A 20112-nucleotide genomic window follows, 5' to 3' on the forward strand; every position below is an offset into this window, starting at 1 on the left:
CATGCACTACATGGGCCAACTAGACTATGGTCAATTCACAATATTGGCATCTTCATCAACATGGGGTGGATAAAATCCAATTTTAAAATGTAAAAACTAAATATAATTATAGCTCTCACACTCATCTCCAACCCCAGTCAAAATCAAGTTGTGGGTAAATCAGAAGCTTACTATTAACATTTATCATGGGAGAACCTAAAGGACCTGTGTTCACATCCACATCACGTCCACTTTGGCTGTCTGTTAACTGAATTGTGACCAAAGCTTTTTTTTTTTTTTTAATCAGAATGCTTTTCAAACTAAGATTTGTTGGCAGCCCTTCTCACCCCAGAGAACTAGGTCCTACTGCATGAAGCCTAAGGCATCCACTGTAGGTGATGATCAATCTTCTCTCCTCTGCAACCTACAGTGGCATGAGTTATGTCCTAGCCTGGGGGGAATTGAGAAAATAGCCACTCAAATAATTTTCTGTAATGCTCAAATCTGTTTGAGAAAAGCCTAAAGGAGATTTATGGGAAGCTGACATCTTTCAAGCTGAGGAGATTATCTAAGTTCATTCTGCAGCAAGCATAAGGCTCTAATGAACTAGTTGCACACATTTATCTGAGAATGGGAATTGCAGTCTTCTCATCAGGTTGCTAGTGGGTCACTCTTTACCATATAAAACACAAAGTATGTTTTGGAGTGTAACCCCAGATAAGTCATCGGGAAATTGGTGTTGATTTACACAAAGGAATGAATCAAATTGGCAAGTGTTTGGTGTTTTGCTGAATAAGGGCTGACAGCACTCAGTAGAAGTTGGAGTGTGAGAAGGACCGGGCTCAGCATTACCACAGTTCATCGGTTTTCAAACAAACGGCGATTCAGACACAACAGCAGGGTGTGCAGTAGAGAAAATTCTGCCACGTTCCAGCCACACGCATGTAGAGAAAGAGCCTTCGCTGTCAGTGCAGCAATCCGTGTGGGTGACAAATGGGGCACACGTCCGAAATCACATGTACTTACACAGGAAGTAAAACCCAGATACTTTTATTTACACTTTAGAAAGCAAACAGGCTTTCCACAAAGAATGGTTAGAAAACTCAAAGACTTTTATTTTGTACTGTTAAAAAAATGTAGGTCATTGATTCATCTGTATAAATAATTTTTCTGGCAAGAGTAGTTAACTTTTAACCTTCCATTCAAAAACTTCACAACTTGAAGTACTTGAAATGCACTTAAATTTACCCTGCCTTTATTATTTTTTTAATGGTACATTCGCATAGCAATTAGCTGACTCATAAGGTCAAAGAATTTCTTTTAAAAAAGTTCAAATTTTTACTAGTACGTAATGGGACAAATTAGCAGTCCCTTGGTCAGTATTCATTTTAATAGTACTATTTTTCTTTCATTTCTTCTGAAAGAAAGTGGGGGAAGATAGGCATTCCTGTACAATTCAGATCAAAGCACAAAATGCCATTTTAAAAATAAATACCTAAGGCATACCTGCCACACTTTCATTTCAATTTCCTCAGCTGTTTAAAAATTATCTCAAGTGTTGCTGCATTTCTCCCTGCTTTCTTACCAGCAACCTCTGTGGCTCTCGCCTGCACTGACTCTGCCTCTGGAGGGTAGCTGCTCATTGTCACTTGTCACGAAGCATACAGTTTGATATCCTGGGCTTCACAGGCAATTTCAGAAACTCAAATGACACTATATGGACTTGCTCTAAATCTTTTTTTAGTGCAGTTTGGCAAATATCCCAAATGAAGTTCGACTCTAAGTTCAAGGTATCAAACAGAGATAGTGCTAAGTGTGTCTATGACTTTCTGGGCAGCCCAGAGGCTCTGGAGAGAATAGGAATGGAAAACCCAATTGTCCCGAGCTGAAGTGACTGCAGACACCTGTTGGTTTACCACAGCAGAACAGTTACCCACAGAGACAGCAGGAGCCCAAGGCTGGGCAGCAGCACCTGCAAAGGTGGCCCAGGTTGCTGGACTCTTGGGTTGTTGGGAATATTTTTAAAGCCCCTGCACCCACTTTGCCCCTACCTCCTCATCTCAGCAAACGTGGACGTTCTCTCCACTCTACCTCACAGTGTTAAGAACAGCAAGCATGGACACACAGAAACCTGCTATCTTCCGGTTGATCTTCCCTTCCTCCACTCCAGAGCTCTCTCACTCCAGGCTTTCTCTACTTGCAGACTGGAACTGCACTTTGGTTTTTGGTTGCTAGAAAAGAGGTTATTATAAAGCTGTCTGGAGAGACCACCACTAGATGGCCAAGTCATTGGGTCTGGCCCGACTGCCACTGGACTTACTAGCCTTGCTTGATCGTCCGGGGTCTGCTGGGAGCAAGGGAGGCACATGCATCTCCACTGCGGTGGTCACTGGCTGCTCCTCCCCATCATCGGGAGTCACTTCCAATTTGCTCTCTCCCAAGCTGCTGCCGTTCCCATTCTCCAACAGGCCAGGTGCACTGCTTCCCACACCACCCTCCTGAGGGAGCTCCTTGGTGCTGCCTGTAGGGCTCAGGGATGCAGAACCTGAAGCTGGAAGGGAGGCCTTTCTAGCAGAAGTCTGCTGCTCAGCCTCCTGGTTGGCCCAGTTCTGTTCTGTCATTAGCAGGTGGTGGTTGCCGTTGTAGAACTTGGCAGGGTGGTCCTTCCCAGGGACATCGGACAGGGCTGCCATGTCAAAGTCTGCTGCTGGTGGAGGGGCCTCGGGGTAGCCTACCCCTGTGGCCTGTCCCAGAGAAGAGGCAGAGTGAGCATAGTAAGGCGGGAATCCGATGGTAACCGTGGGCGGGGCCGAGTGGGAGGGGAGAAGGAGTGGGCTTACACCCCCAGGTTTTGTGGCTCCCACCCTGGATTCAGGGGTGTCTGAGCGATAGTTGGTCATTCCTTGTTTAAGCTTCTTCCAGCCCAGGTGGTAGATCTCCAGCATGTTGAGTAAGAGGGACACGCAGGCCACTGCCAGCATGAAGATGATGAATATGGTCTTCTCCGTGGGCCTGGAGATGAAGCAGTCCACCGTGTTGGGGCAGGGCCACCGGTCACAGCGGTACAGCGGCTTCAGCTCAAAGCCGTACAGAAAGTACTGCCCAGCGATGAAGCCCACTTCGAACAGCGTCTTAAAGATGATGTTGAAGACGTAGGTCCGGAGCAGGGCCCCGGCAATTCGGATCTTGCCCCGGTCATCCCTCACCGGTGGCTTGTCCTTCTGGCCGTGGCCGCCCGACCCACAGCGTGCAGCCGGCCCGTCGCCCTTCAGCAGCTCTTCCTCCCGCTCTTTCTTCTTCTCTTCCATGCGCACGATGTGCAGCACATGGCCCAGGTAGATGAGGGTGGGCGTGGACACAAAGATGATCTGCAGCACCCAGAAGCGGATGTGGGAGATGGGGAAGGCTTTGTCGTAGCAGACGTTCTCGCAGCCGGGCTGCTGCGTGTTGCACATGAAGTCCGACTGTTCGTCTCCCCACACCTCCTCGGCTGCGGCTCCCAGTACCAGGATCCTGAAGATGAACAGGACCGTCAGCCAAACCTTGCCAATGACCGTGGAGTGCTCCTGTGCGTTCTCTAATAGTCTCCCCAGAAAGCTCCAGTCGCCCATTGCTTCAGAGTGCTAACCTGCAAGGGAACATCGCTGGTTAATAGGAAGCCTAAGGTTGGCAAGCTGTAGGGTCCAAACACCCCTAGGGGCAGGCCTCGGCAGATGGCTCTGGAATATCGCTGCGGGGGGAGCTGTAGTCCCACTTCCAAACGAGGGAGGCGCTGCAGAGCTTTCTACAGCACGGTGTGCGTGTGCGCGTGCGTCCAGCATCGCGCTGAGCAGGGTTACATAAACGCCCTCAGTGTCCGCATAACACGGAACCATTATTACAGGACACAAGCGGTGACACCAAGGAGATGTCCAAGAGCGACTTAAGCCCTCACTTCAGCGATGAGGAAACTAGAGCTCCAAAGGGAGATGACTTGCCTGAGGAGAAAGTAACTCTCCCCTGGCTTCTAACCCCATCCTGCTCTCTTCCAGGGCCCAGTCTCCAAGGCAGCTCTGGTGCTGTGGGGTACACAGCTTGGGTCCTTTACTAACCTCGCCCTTTCTGTTCCTGTGAGATTACAGCAACTCTCCCCCTGATGAATCCATAACTTCTACCACACATTAACCTACTACCTATTATTTACTTTCTTTTTTCACTTTGCAAATGTTCCATACATGGTTAACTCACTGCACGTCCCCAGGCAGGAGCCCGTGTCTCCGTCTGTAAGATGTGACGATGGTCATTTGGTCGAGTGCAGTGAGCTGCATCCTAGGTGGAGGGAGGGCCCGCAGGCCTCCTCTGGGAAGGTAGCAGTGTTCCGCAGACATAGGGGACCAAGATTACAAGGTGTCCTCCCTGTCGCTACTGCTCAAACAGGCCAAATGCTTCCAGCTAAAGCCAAAAGAGCTCTGTTCTCTCATTCTTCGCTAAGGAAAGCGGCCCAAGCTGTAAGTGTATGTACAAGTTCCGGCAGCCTTAAAGAACACTCTTCTCTTTTTGAATTTTAAAATGTTTAAAAATATTAACTTTTATGAATTGGTTCAAAGGCAGATAAAACAAAACTTTATTCACCATGATCTAAAGAAAAGATAACTGTTAACCCTCTCCTAGAATAAACTTTCAAGCCTTTGTTTTGGTCATTTGAGGTCTTTAGAAAAATATTACCATTCACATATCCCACCAGCCTCCTTGTCCTATATTGTGACTGGTATCTGTTCTATTTGGCATGTTCTTGGCAGGTAAAATATTTTAATTTAGAAACTTAATTACCGAATGTGAAACAACGCACTCTTCCATGAAGGATGTCAGGTGTTACATACTAGGTTACATCCTGCTTTTCCTCAACCCAGCTCCTCCTTAGACAGTCACGGGGTCCCTAACTGGCATCTCTGCCCCTAGCCCCGGCCTCTCCCTTCAATTTGCTGGAGATTTTCCTCTGGGGCATAAGACAAAAGGCTTGCATAGTGTGGACCACGCATCAGTCCCTGAACCAACACTCTGGTGACACCAAACTTTCTGTGGTCCCTGGGACTCTGCGGTTAGGCCTTTGCACGTGCTAGCTCTTCAACTTTAAACTTGGCCCCAATCCAGGGACTGGCCTATTGACCTGTCACTTACCTCCACTCTCCCTTCAAGAGTGGCCAACTCAGGCTAACACGGGGGCCCTGTGTTTTCTCTTCCCCCTTATCATGGCCCTGGCTTAACGACTCTTGCTCCCTTTACATTCCAGGAGGTTCTTTCCATCCTCCCACACCTTCTAACATCCTCTCTCCTTGCTGTCCCTAGGCAACCACAGACTTCTGAGTTTCTGTAGAAAACCACCTTTAACCACCTTCACTTCTTGTGAACTTTCTCCTTTACTCTAGTTTTGAGCTTGGGGTTTGCATGTGTAGCCTTTCCTCCTTGATGTCTGCAGGCAGAACAGTTGGGCAATGTGCATTTCTGGAAATCTCTAAGAAAAGATAGGTGTGGGGGAAATACTTAATACTTAAATACTTAATACTTAATACTTCTTCCTGCTACCTTCCGAGTCTTGTTGAGCACAGCACAATGTGCTGAAAAGGAGTCAAAGCAACATGCCTGGTAGGTTCTCCCCATAAGCCTGGTAGCCCATAACACCATGAGGAAGGTCCACTTCTCACAGAGCCTGAAAGTGTTGCTGCCATTTCCCTGCAGGGCCAGGGAGGCAAAAAAGGAAATTTTTCACAGTAAAGACCCAGCCCTCCCCAAATGCCCATTCTGCACCTGTTGAGACAAATGGGACTAAGTAAGTACTTATGCAACTAGTAAATCAGATGAGGAGGGTAGGGCAGCTGCCTGTGGCATCTTGCTACTCTTCTTTGCTGGCTCAACCTCTCCAGAGTTCTTTAGGTTCTTTAGGTCTGGGTGCTGCAAAAACACTTTCAGATAGATACCCTTCAATTTCCATCATGACCTCTGATTGCAACCTACAGAAACACGATGTGTCACCATCCACATACTTAGCTGGTACTCTGGTAGTTTCTGAGACTCAGTAAGTCCTAAAGATGGGATGACTAAGAGTGTGTCCGAAATGGGGATGCCCATGGCTCATGCTCTGTGTGGTAGAATGCACTGGAAGACTTTTCTTGGAAAGGAGCTTAGTAATGTGTATGAAGAGATACAAAAGCCATGATATCTATAACCTGTAGTTCTACTCCTGTAACATCATACCAAGGAAATAATCACAGATTTTGATGAATGGATGAACATGGATATTTACTGGGAATTACTTATAAGAAGGAATAATTGGAAACAGAAGTGTCCACTAAAGGACGACAAGTTAAATACATAATAGTGCCCAAGGCTGACACCAGAATCTGGCTTAACCCAGATCCTACTCCCAGTCTTCCTCTCCCTTGCCTGCCTCCAACGTGACTGGGAAGGGAAATGCTTGCTTTCCTACTTCTTTCTGTTATATCCAATGAGGTGTAAGAAGTTGGCTTGGGGAGCTTCTGGGAAAGATTTTGGTTTCCTAATAAAGGGGCAGATGCTACCTTTGCTGTCCCTTCCCCCTTCTTCCCATAGTGAGTACAGATGTGATGCCTGGAGCTGGGCAGTCCCCTTGCAAGCATGTGTCAATAAGTGTGAGGGAATGGTCAAGAAAGTCCAAGGCACCTGTTGTGACATTATGGACCTGCTGGATCACCCCCCAATAGCAATCTCCAGATTTATGTGAAGGAAAAAACTCTATTTGTTTAAGTTAGGTTTTCTATGGCCTATAGACAAAAGAATTCCTAACTGATACACTCCCTTTAATTCTTTATACGATAAAGACAGGCATAAATGAAAAGCTATGGTTCATTCAAAACTACCAAAATAACATTCATAACTACTGAAATACAAGGTATTCACTAGATAAAATTTTTAAGATTGTCAATGACATGAAGAGATATTCATGCTGTAATGATAAATGACAAAAGCCTAATACAAAACTCTAGTCTGATACCACACATTTTACACATTCATCTATGCAAAAGGAAGAGCAAAAATGATACCTAAATGTTAACCACAGTGTTTCTAGAACTGGATGATATTCATTTCTTTTCCTATTCCTTTGCATTTTCATCATATTTATCATCATAAAGGATTAATGACCATGACTTACATGTTTCAAAGTTCTAGTTTTTGAAAAAGTCTGATTCCTCTCATTATTCCTTAATTACGGTTTCTACTCCATAGACCTCTTGATAAGCACACAAGAGACAAATACAGTACATGTAACATTATTGGCCCAATGTTAGAGGAGAATGGTCCTGGGATCTCTGAGATGCAACACGAACCCTGACAATGGTTATCACTGATGGCACAGAGCATAAATTGGATTCTCCTGCCATGGGCAGTCTGCCAGTTTCTCCCAAAGCAAGGACTAGGCTGTTTGTATCCTGTCACTCACTGCTGAGTCTTATTACTACTACACTTCACACTTTGGGTTTATTATTTTTTTTAATATTTTCTTTATTTATTTGATAGAGAGAAAGAGAGAGGGAGAGAGAGTACACAAGGAGGGGGAGCAGCAGGCAGAGGCAGAGGGAGAAGCAGGCTCCCCATGAGCAAGGAGCTGGATACAGCTCCATCCCAGGACCCTGGGATCATGACCCAGCTTAACCAACAGAGCCAGCCAGGCACCCCACAGTTTGGGTTTTGTTTTGGAAATGTATGAATGAATGAAGAAAAAAACTAACCAGAGGACCGAACCATCTATGGGAAGGCTAGCAGTATGGGTCGAGATCAGATCAAAATCAGAGCCTCCAAAGCAGAAGCGACATCCACCTCTCTTCAGAGCCATCCAAGTCTGCTCTAGACACCACACAGATGTTCTAGAGATGTTTTATCAATCTCACTTTTTAATCATATCCCTAAGACCAATTTCGTGAGAAAATGACAGGGGAGGAGTGAAGCACACCCAGAACAGCAAAGCTCTGCTGGCTAAGTACAAACAATAGACAACACAGGGGACCCCGTGATCCACTTTGGGCTGACATCAAGTGAGACAAACACGGTGACTGAATGAAATATCTTTCTGCTTGAAAGAGAAAAATGGGTTTATTCTTATTGTCAATGTACAGGGTCATTTCAGGACAAAATTAGAGCAGTTCCTGAAAGCTCATACTGGGAGTGCTTAACTTGTAAGGTGCATGTGAACTACTTATAGAGCACCACAGCTACAATACGGAGCACTTTTTAGAGAACTGGTCTACCTCAGTGGTAGCGGGATTCTGTATTACTTGGATGTGATATGAATCTCCACGAGATGACATTTAACTGGTTTTTACTTTGATTTCAATGAAAACTTAGATTCCGACATTACTGCAAAACAAGATCTTACATTGTATAGTTTATGTGGCTGCTTCCATGTTCTTCTGAGAGTTATACTTTCCCTCTCAAAGTTAGACAGTTTCCCCTTGGCCTTCAGGATATGCTGAGTGTCCCTTCAGATCCATCAATGGCTGTTTGTCTAGTTACAATCTTGTGCTCAACTCTGGGCTGCACATTCTGTTGAATAGAGTGGAGGTAAAAACATGACCTCTATCTTGAAATCTATTTGTGGAGATGGGAAACTTCAGGAAAATGGGGAGCTATGTGGGTGCAGAGAGATTCCAGAGAAAAGAGATATTAATACCAGAACACGTATCCAGGGAAAGCTAGCCAGGGAAGGGTGACCTTTGAGCTGGGTTTGGGAGAGGGGTTTTGGGTAGGGGAAGAGGGATGGGAGTGAATTTCAAGGCTAGAATGGCATTCCCATGGCAGTGTGATCTGGCGTGGCTGAAACAGAGGCCTTGTATTAGAGCAGTGAGTTTAAATGGCTGCTTCTGCCCAGAAGAGCTAGACGGGCTGCACTCTGAACATAAAAGGCACTCAATAAACACTGGTGGGACAAATGAATGAAAAGACATCAAGAGCAGAGAGATATGCTGAAAGTGCTGTTCTGAAAAGAAAGGGTCCCTCTAACAAGGACTCAGGAAGAGTGGTAATCTCTGAGTGAGTGCTGAAGGCCCCAGCTAGATTACAGCAGGGGTGAATGGAAAAAGGAAGGACAGAAAGGAGACACAATCTGGAGACAAAAATAAAGCAGAATGTAGAGTCTGCCTAGTCAGAGACTGAAAGAGAGAGGCACGGATTAAAGACAAGCCTCCTATTTCTGAGCCTGAGTGGGAAAACCAGGGGGCCATTTGAAGAGAAAAACATTTGGGAGGTGTGTTAATATGGGATTGGAAGAAAAGATGAATACTCTGGTTTTGTGACTGTATGAATCAAAAGTAGTGGTGGGAGATATGAGTGAAACTGTCCAGGAGGAAGCTGGAGGCATGGAATTAGAGAAGGCTGGGCAGAGGGTCCACAGTGTACCTCCACCTCTCCTGTGGTAGAGCAGGAGATGGTAGAGCAAAGAAAGCACCAAGGACAGAATTCATGGAAAATCCAGTGAAACAGGAAGAACAGTGCGGGAAAGGCCTCACTGCACACAGTGTGTGCAGCCGGTGCTTTGGTGAAGGATGGCAGGACTGACCAAGTGAGTAAGAGCCCAAGACTAAGCAATGACAGACAGCAGCAACCCCCAGATAGTGTGGAGGGAAGAGGCATTCCTCAGGGGAGGCAGACAGGTTCATATTGTTTGGGCTGTTGTATTTATTTCAATATCAAAATAATATCAAGTAACATCAAAAGAGAAGACCCTTTCTTCTTTATGGAATTGACCCCAACATTAGCTTTGCCTGAGCTACTAAGATTGAATTTTTACATTTTACTTTTCCCAAGAAGCAGCAGAATCCCCCTCACCTGCTGGGAATACTGTTCACATCAGAAGGCATATTCTCTGAGAGCGGCCAACAAGACTGGAGAACTAGGGCAACACAGAAGTGAGGAAGCCAAAGGAGGGCTTTGAAGAAGGAGGTGACTAACAGTGTCAACATTCTTTGGCGTGTTCAGATGGATGGACATAAAAAAAAGGCCCTTTGATCTCCCAAGGAAGCCACTGATGGTCTTTAAATGCTCAGTCCAGTGGGAGCTCTGGGGCAGAAACAAAAGTCCAGGCCCGTGGTTAAAGAGGCAGAATGTGGGAGAAAAATGGAGACATGGTATGGAGAGCATTTGTTCAATAAGTCTAGAACTTAAAGGAAGGAGAGATGCAAAATGGGTAAAAAGTGGGAGAATAAGGCTGAGAGGAGGCATTTCTGAGATAGGGAGGGCTGTGGATGTTTGGCATCAAAGTGGTGGAGTCATGGGGACAGGAGGGTGGAGGGACAGTCAGCCTGCTCAGAACCAGGAAGGGGCAAAAGGGCGGGAGAGGGGCTGAAGGCAGGTGTAGGACGAGCGCTCTCCAAAGTGATGACAAGACTCTTCTCAGTGAGGTCAAGCCAGAGGTCATCTTCTCAGGCCAGGGCAGGACTTGAGCTCCTAAGAAGAAAAAAGTTTTGATAACTAGGGAACAGAGAGGATGAGAAAGGGACTGGGCTCCCCGAATTCCTTGCCCAGCCAGACCTATCTATGTACAAGTTGTGGCCATGCAGTGAGGACTGAGTGAAAGCTACTACGTGGGAGGCATTCAGTGCTGAGCAAAGCAGAGGAGTGCTGTCTGGTCTGGGAAAGACAGTGGACAGAAGAGAAGTAAGAGATGTCAGACGCTGAGTGCTGTGGGCAGACAGAGTGCTGCGGGGCAGCACAGAGGGAAGTACAGGGGCTGCTGAGGACTGGGGGCCTCCCTGAGAGGGTGACATCCGAGTAAAGAGCTGGGCCTCAGAAAGGAGGGACAAACATTTCAGGCAGAGCAAGGCTTCCAGCCGGGAGCAAACCTGGTGTGCTGCAGAAGGCGAGGACAGTATGGGGGAAGCAAAGCCAGCCAGGAGCAGACAGGCAGATGAGCAGGTCAAAGAGGAAGTGGGGAGGTGGACAGATCACAGCAGACAGACTTTGGCTTATACTCCAAGTGAGATAAGAATGTACTGGAGGGCTGGAACAGAAAAGTGACACAATCTGACTTACATCTTCACAGATTCCCTCTGGTTGTTGTGTTGGGAACAGGCATGGGGTAAAGGAGGCTGTGGGCAAGGGTAAAAGCAGAGGGTCTGGTGAGGACACTGTACTATAATCCAGAAAAGTGACAGTGATGACAAATAGTTGAGTCTGCACAGATTCTGAAGGTAGGTCCAGCACGATGTGCTGACAGGTCAAGGGTTGGGGTAGCACTCTGGAGACGCCAAGGTTTCTGCCCTGAACAGGAGGAAGCCATTTACCAAGATGGGGAAACCAGAGGAGGTACAGGTTTGAGAAAGGCGTGGGAATCACGAGTTCTATTCTGAAAATGTTAAGTTTGAGAGACCTATTAGACGTGTAAACTGTTAAAGCTGGAGATAAACATTTGGGAGTCATCATCAAACCCTGAGACTGGACTGAGATTATCTAAGGGCAGGGGAGAGGGACAAGGAGGCTGAAGACCACGCCCTGGGGCACTCCAGCATCTGCAGGTTAAATACAGAAGGAGAAAGTTGCAAAAGATCTGCTTATTAGGAAATTTAACTCTTAGTTTGGAATAACACCCAAAATGTATCATTTGTATTCTGCTTGATTCTCTTTTGTACCAATATTTTGACACTGAAAACATTGTTACTTGGTCAGTACATTAGAGGTAATACAACATGGAGTATGGCTAGGCAAACTAATTTTTTGCCTGTTTATGATTGCTATGAACATTGTTAAGTAGGATTTTGAGTCACGTATAGGCTCAGCCAGAAAGAGTTCTATGTTCCATTAGTAACGTCTGCTGGGGTTTGGGATGAGGCAGCATATAGCTCAAATGCTAATTTTTTTTTTGCCATTCCTGACTTGGCACAAATATTAAAAGAACATGGTAGGCTGAGCTAGTCACAAATATGATACAATGAAAAAGGGCTTATCTAGTTATCTTCTTCGCAGGTGGAAAGCTGTTTTCCATTAGCTTCTTTTACATTTTACCTGCCTCTTTCAAGTGCTCCCATTTAAGAGAGTAAGTTCCAGATGCCACGGGACCTAGCCCATGGTATTATGTACTTACCGCACTTTTTCCATAATTCTGGTCTGACTCTTTAAAAAGGAATCAGAAATCAGAAAATAATCACCAAAATAACCAAAGACCCTTTCTTCTTTTACTCTACAAAATCAACTCCAATGTTTAGCTTTGTCTGAGCTTCTAAGACTAAAGAGCAAGATGGGAACTAGACTTTTAAAACCTGGCCCAAATGTCACTTAACAATGCAGAGGCACAGCATTGGGAAAAGTTCAACCACACAGACAAGCATGAAAGAGGAAAAAAATTGAACCTCTGAAGTTTCAGATTAAACAACACGCGACATTGTTTTCCATCTCCAGAAGACAACGACTGATCACACCAACCAGCAGGCCACCTAATGGCAACAGTTCTAGATATACTTGGTATCTGGTAGGACAAGTCCCCCAACTCTGTTCTTTATATTTTCTAGACAATTTCTGGCCTTTCATTTTTTCCATATGAAATTTAGGTAGAGCTTGTCAAGTTCCACAAAAATCTGAGACTTGATTTTAATTGGAATTGCATGATATTTATAGATAAATCAAATTTAGCTGTTTACAATCTAGTTTCCCCACCAATAAACACAACTGATCCACTGATGCTGACCTTCTTCATGCCTTTCAGCAGTGCTTTAGGATAATGTTCCTAAAAGATTTACATATTTTTGTTAGATAGATTCCTAATTTATACTTGTTCTAGTTTTTTTTTTGTTGTTGTTCCAAATAGTTTTTTTCATTATAACTTTTGATTATTACTGGTACTTAGGAACATTGTTTTAATATATTGATCTTTGTATCCAGCAATCTGTTAGAAAGCTTTCCTAGTTCAAATAATTAGGAGATTCCTTTGGATTTTCCAAGTAACACATAATCATATCATCTGTTGTTAAGGACAGATTTGTTTCTTCCTCCCCTTGTTCTAATTCCTGTTATTTCTTTTTCTTGTATTCTTATACTGGCCAGGACTCCTAGCACAATGTAGAGTTGGTGATATCTTCTCTCATTTTTGTCTTTAACATGAATGCTTCTGAAGTTTTATCATTAAGCATGATGTTGCAAATTTTATTAGGTCAAGGAAGTTTTCTTCCAATCTTTGTTAATGGTTTGTTGGTTGTTGTTTTCTAAGTCACGAGTGAGTATTGGATTTAGTAAATTACTTTCTTCCTGCTATTGTGATTTTTAGATGGTGAAGTAACCTATTGGTCCTGATTTTATTTTTAATATTCTATCACATTCAATTTGCCACTACTTTATTTTGGATTGTTCATACCTAAGATTAGTCTCAATTTTTTGTATTACCATTGCCATTGGATTTTGGTAAGAAAGCTATTTTAGCCTGAAAAATTAAAAATTCTCTGAATAAGCTTATGTAAGATTTTGCTGTAAGAGTTTGGGATTAATGTCTTTTTGAGGAAGCCAGCCTAGATTATAAATTCAATTTCATTAACTGTTATTTGCATAATTTGGGTTGTTATTTAAGTGAATTTTGGTAGTTCATGTATTTTAGAAAATTTTCTATTTCTAAGTTTCAAATTTACTGGCAGAAAATTAATCATGGTATTTTCTTATGATTTTGTATGGTATTTGTACTTAGAATCCTTTATTTGGGGGGCACCTGGGTGGCTCAGTGGGTTGGGCTTCTGCCTTCAGCTCATGATCTCAGGGTCCTGGGATTGAGCCCCGCATCAGGCTCTCTGCTGGGTGGGGAGCCTGCTTCCCCACCCCTGCCTGCCTCTCTGCCTACTTGTGATCTCTCTCTGTGTCAAATAAATAAATAAAATCTTAAAAGAAAAAGCAACAACAGATCTTTTGTTTGGTTCCAAATCTTATTTGAGGCTTTTAAAATATTAGTCTTAGTTTTCTTTAGCTAAAGAACCAGTTTTGACATGCTTGAAAAAGAATGAAAGTTTATTTTGTTATTTTTTCCAATGTCTTATCACATATGCTATATTTATAGTATACAGAATAAATCTACAGAAAGTCCCTACGGATCTTTAATTTTTTTTTAAATTTTTTGAGGATTTTATTTATTTATTTGAGACAGAGATAGTGAGAGTGGGCATAAGCAAGGGGAAGGGGCAGAGGGAAAGGGAGAAGCAGGCTCCCTACTGAGCTAGGAGCCCAACATGGGGCTTGAACCCAGGACCCTGGGATCATAACCTAAGCCAAAGGCAGATGCTTAACCAACTGAGCCACCCAGGTGCCCCCTCCATTGGTCTTTTAAATAGATAATGTGATTTTAGTATTTGCTAGTATTATTCTAAAATATGCATACATAATTTATTATTTATTATATATTTATTATATGTAATTTATTATTATTCTTTATCTTAGTGTAAAATTGTTTATTACTATACAGATTCAAGGGATTCCTTATTTTATTATTATTTTTTTATTTTTTAAAAGATTTTATTTATTTATTTGACAGAGAGAGAGATCACAGTAGGCAGAGAGGCAGGCAGAGAGAGAGGGGGAAGCAGGCTCCCCACTAAGCAGACCGCCCGACATGGGGCTAGGTCCCAGGTCCCTGAGATCATGACCTGAGCCGAAGGCAGAGGCTTAACCCACTGAGCCACCCAGGCATCCTGGATCCCTTATTTTAAATGGAAAAGCACAGGGTTTCTATTACTTAACTTTTCAGTAATCTCATGCTCTGGCAGGAGACTTAACTCTCATACAGATGATGTCTCTTAGAGAGACAAACTGATTTAATGAAATTATAAAACACTAATTTTCTAACTTTCTTATCAATAATTTTAAAGCACTGTTAGAATCATATATTTTTATTGTCAGAGAACAAATCTCCAGAAACATGAAATTGTTTTAAATTATAGTTTTTCTTTTTGGATTTTATTTTTCAAGTTATCTCTACACCCAACATGGGCCCCAAACTTATAACCCCAAGATCAAGAGTTGCATACTCCACCGACTGAGCCAGCCAGGTGTACCTTAAGTTATACTTTTATTCTAACTTATTTTACTTACTAAATAAGAATGGATAGAAATCACTTGCCATCCATGTGTTATTATTATCCTTCTATTTTCTCTTTCATGTGGGAATTTTTTTTTTAGAATTTATTTATTTATTTGATAGACAGAGATCACAAGTAGGCAGAGAGGCGGGCAGAAGGAGAAGAAGGAGAAGGAGAAGCAGGCTTCTTGCTGAGCAGAAAGCCCGATGCGGGGATGGATCCCAGGACCTTGAGACCATGACCTGAGCCGAAGGCAGAGGATTTAACCCACTGAGCCACCCAGGCGCCCCTCATGTGGGAATTTTAATTTTCTTTGGGGGCGTTGGATTTTAAATTGTTTATAAAAAGTCACGTGCTCTTTAAATCTTTACTTGGCTAAAGTAAATATCATTAACACTTCTCATCTTTAGTCAAAGGGAAAAACTCAGTTTTTCTTTTGTTTTTGACATTCTGTAACTGCAAAGCTAAGTAAGAGCTAATTTTGTGTTGGAAGCAACTTAAACAACTATATTAGTTTAAAACAAATGTCTTCGATTTTTTTTCAATTTTTATATTTAAGAATTACAAAATTAAAAATATCCTTAACTTCTTATCCACAGTATTTCTTCTTGAAATACTTGAATAAAATAAATAATCCTACCAGAAATTAGTATTAAGTCACCATTTCTACAATTAGAGTTCTAATATTAAGCTAGAAAATTAACAGCTGGTTGAGCTTCACTTCAATTGACAGAAAAATGTAAATAGTCTGGAGTATAATTAGAAACATGACTGACTTCCAATACTATTCATGCCATACTGGGCTTCCTTTTAAAACCCTCCAAATGTGTTCCTTGTTCCATTACCCTGTGGAGTCCTCCAGTTTCTCCTGCCAATTATTAAATGGCATTAAAAGTTTTAAAAATAACTTCTGTGAAAGACCTAAGAATACCACATGAAGTTTTCACTTATTTAAATATTTTACTTACACATTTTGGTGTAATTTAGCAATGATTTTAATGTGTTTCAACGTTAGTCCTCAAAATTTTAGTAACTGAATAATGAAAAAAAAAAGTCACTACCCTTGAAGTAAAATTCAATTTACCAATACTTCCTGAAAGGTGGCTTGGGGTAAGGGTAAATAACAATAAAGAAAATTATAGGGGTACTTCCACATATTAGTGCTCTGAACAGGATCTCGACTAAAACACAGACCAGGCTGTGGGAATCGTATTACTAAGCGCTGACTTCATATAGTCTGGTCAGTTAAAAGGTAATTGCCCCCTATATCCAAATTACATCCTTCAAGAATCTTGCTCACCCATGAAGGAAATATAGAATCACAGCATTTTAGAGCTCAAAGAACCTCAGAAGTGGTCTGGTTTATCCTCTTCATTTTACAGATGGGGATATGGGAATATGGAGGCCCCGAGAGGGTAGTGTGATTTGCGGAAGGCTAGGAAGCCCACAGTGCTGAAGCCAGCACGAAAACTCCTGACTTTCTACTCTTGGTCCAGTGTACTTTCCCCTTCCGCGTGACTTCACGGGATTATGCACCACACCGAAAGTTGAGATGACAACAGCTGCCTTTTTAGTTATATTGCTCTACCACACATTAAAATGTATGTTTAGAAACATGGGTTAGAGTCCATTTTAAGCTTTTGCTCTTTTTCTTCCATTCCAAAGTGGCTAAAATTGTTAAATATTATTGACATGCTAAGAACAGTCCTGTTACTCCATCATATAAATTGGCAATGTCATTTTAAAGCAAATTCAGCTATTATCTTTACTCTTGTTTTAGTGAACAAAACCTCACAGCCTTATAATTATATTTTATTTTTCCATTTGTATTACTGACACAAATTACATCTGTCAAAATGTTTTCTATTTTTGCAATAATAATTTCTATAGCATAAATATAATTTCACTTTTCTTGTTCAAACCCACTTTTATTAGTATACAACACAGAAATCTCTTCTATGTTCTAGATTAAAAGATTCATTATAAGGTTAATATGAAATGGAATTTCATGAGTGGAATGAGTGTTAATTCGTGGAGATAATCAGGTGGTGTGAATGAAAAAAATGTGATTTTTATGTTTAGTATCATTAGTTTGTCAAAAGTAAATTTAAAGCAAACCACTAATTCTTCAAATTAAAGAAAAGATCAGAGTGCAGAAACTGTTTACATCAACTATCATGAAGTCATACTTCTGAAGACCAAAGATTTTAAAAAAGCAGTAGAGTACTAACCTAATTATCATGATGAAGAATTTTCCACCACTGTCAGAATGAAAATTATAATTAAACTTTATCAATATTTTATTCCCTTTATGCATTATATCGAAATGGCAAAAACATACTGTTCTTAGAGACACAGGTATGCTGTTAATGATCACATGTATTAGACGTTTTTACTAAATGTCAACTTAGTAAGCACTTATCAAGCACCTATCATGTGTGGGGCACGGTGCTACTAATTAAGAGATGGTCCTTATGCTCAGGAGTTTCATTCACAATCTATGGGCAAGGCAGACTTGCAACAAAATGAATCAAAATAAGGTAAGACAAGCATTATATAGTCTTGGTGATGGCCACAACACAGTGGAGCAGAAGAGAGAAGGCCACTGTATGTTAATCATGAGTTTGGCTGTATCTTAATACAGAGAACCATGCTGTCTGTACAGGGTGAAATACTTCTCAAAGGCCCTTCTGCTGTCTAGAATGTTCTGGTAATTTGGTACAGTACAAAAACCATGTGTTTACTCATGTATTTATGAGCGATACTGGGGTAAAATCCTAAAAATACATACATTCTATTTATTCAGTGTTAGGTGCATGTTCAAGTAATTTTAACATCTGAAGACTAATTATAGTTTAAATTCTTTACATACATGAGACTTTATAAAATGGCTGTGATACATACACAATTACTTTTAAGGCTCAAACGTATAGCAAAAGTTATTTTTGTTAAGAAAATGAACACAACTTAAAATGTAAGTAACATTCAAGGAAACGGTCACTATTGTTTTTCTTATTTACAAACAGTGAAATTTTGTTACATTTGATTATCTTAAGATGGCTTTAAGCCTGTTAACATCAACTGGTTAACCTAAATAACTGTTTAGTTTGTTATAGTAGTAAAGTTTTTGTGAATTACTCTACACTACAGGAACACGTGCATTGCCCTTGTGAGATGCTTATCTCAACATGAATCAAACTGCTGAGCCAGTGGAATATGTGCCAAACTAGCTGCTGTTTACTTTGAACACACTGACCCTTGGAAAATAAGTCTCCCCTTTCCCGCTTTAATCTTTTAATATTTGTTTTGCAATATATCTCACAGGACATTGATGGACTGTCAGTGAAGTGATGTACATACCATAAATCATCAATTTGAATTCTTGAGTAATATAAACCAAAGCACAATTCACGTCTCAGCTGTTTCTATACAACCATTTTTAAGTGACATGTTTTGGCGGTATCTTGGTAAAGTAAAAACTGGGGAACTCCACTTGTCCCTAAAGTCCCAGTCACAGATATTCATGAACTTAGAGCTCTGTAAACTGGGATGAATTCTGCTCACTAGAGTGTAGAGGAGACTGCAAGGCAAATACACCCGCGTCGCTGCAGTTTACTGTCAGAACAGCCCCTAAAAGAAGGGATTACTGTAGAACGCAGATAAGTGTTTTTCCACTCTTCTGTAAATTCTTTATACTTAAACACACCATAACAAGCATATAGGTCAAGGAATTGGATCGTGGTACTTACAACTAAAGCGTTTCTTAAAAGAAAAGAAAAAAGAAAAGAAAAACTTTCAAAAATTTTCCTTAAAGAAGTAGGCGAGCCAACATCTCCTAAAAGACACCAACACGACTCTGGAGAAAGCGTGGCGATGCTAAACGCTAGCAGCTGAACTCCGTGTCTTGCGGCTGTGGTAGCTGTTCAGAGTGTCCAAGTATTTAAGCAGTCCTTCAGATCCCTTAGATCTGAAGTTCTAGAGCCACTCCAGCTTCCCCACTCAAGGGGAAAAATACCATCAAGAAAACATTTTCAACCCAGCCCTCCGCCATCCACGAAGGAAAGCCATTACGCAGCAGAGAACTGGCGCTCCCAGAGATCTCCAGGAGCAAAGAAACATCAGTTATTCCCAAAGTTCTCCAGAAAGTTTCCTGAGTCCCGCTCTCTAGACCTGCCGCTCCCACCACTTTCCCAAAGATTCCCGAAAGAATTCTGAGAGGCCGGCAGCCGCAAACAGGCAGCGGGGCTCTGGCTCCCGCTAGCTCCGCCCCGGCACGCCCGAGCCCGTCTGGGAAGGTCGGAGGCGCCGGCGTCCCGCCAGTCCTTCCGCCCCGGGGCTGCCCCCCGGCCGCCGGCGCCTGGACCTCTGGGGCGCCCGGCTGTGCTCTTACCCCGCTCTGCCGCGGCGGCGACGCGGGTGCTCTCCTTCTCGAGCAGGGTTCCCGGCCGCTCTGAAAAGGAGAATTTCTCTTACACGTGCGGTGCAACTTAACGCGTGCGCCCCGCGCAAGGGCCCGGCCTCCCGGACCAGGCGGCCATCCCCGCGGCCCCAGTGCGCACAGCGCTCGGCGCCCCCAAGCAGCAGCTCGGGCCGCCGTGCCACGCCCCCGCCGCCTCCACCTCAGCCTGGGGGCCCCGCAGGGGCGGTGCCAGGGCGCAGCGCAGGGCCCCCGCCCCGCCGCCCTACTGCGCCCCTCATTCTCATCCCGCACCCGCATACCGCCGCTCGTCCCCCATCCTGCACACCCACCTGCAGCGGCTTCCCACCTCGCACCCTCAGATACCCATCACCTCCCGCCAGCCTGCACCTGCCCCACGCCACACATACAGTCACACCACGCCTGCACCCCTCACCTCGCAACCATAAACTCATTCCCACTTAAACTTGCACCCGTCACCCTGCAACCGTCCGGCTTTCTCACCCGCACAAGCATCCCGCGCCCCATCCACGGGAGCGCCCTCCTGCTCTGGATGTGGAGCCTGGGGCTCTTTCTTGCCGCCGGGCTCTCACGGGCCTCGTGTCTGTCTCCACAGAAAGCACGAGGCCGGCAAGGGAGGAGGGCGAGGGCGAGCGAAGGGCGGCA

General features: G+C 43.4%; 1 protein-coding gene across 1 annotated transcript; it reads right to left on the reverse strand.

The window, feature by feature from the left end:
* Positions 1-2010: 2010 nt before the first annotated feature.
* GJA3 (gap junction protein alpha 3) lies at positions 2011-19567 on the reverse strand. The gene is made up of 2 exons (XM_032838257.1): positions 19420-19567; positions 2011-3607 (listed from the first exon to the last, which is right to left on the reverse strand). Exon 2 carries the CDS (start codon positions 3588-3590, stop codon positions 2253-2255), a length of 1338 nt encoding a protein of 445 aa, XP_032694148.1. The 5' UTR covers positions 3591-3607; positions 19420-19567; the 3' UTR covers positions 2011-2252.
* Between the last annotated feature and the right edge of the window lie 545 nt (positions 19568-20112).

The sequence above is a fragment of the Lontra canadensis genome, unplaced genomic scaffold, assembly GCF_010015895.1.
Source record: "Lontra canadensis isolate GAN:19392208 unplaced genomic scaffold, GSC_riverotter_1.0 scaffold103, whole genome shotgun sequence".
In the NCBI taxonomy this organism is placed as follows: Eukaryota; Metazoa; Chordata; class Mammalia; order Carnivora; family Mustelidae; genus Lontra; species Lontra canadensis.

Excerpts from the sequence above, each read along its gene's own strand:
- GJA3 (XM_032838257.1), bottom strand. The coding sequence starts at position 3,590 with ATGGGCGACTGGAGCTTTCTGGGGAGACTATTAGAGAACGCACAGGAG.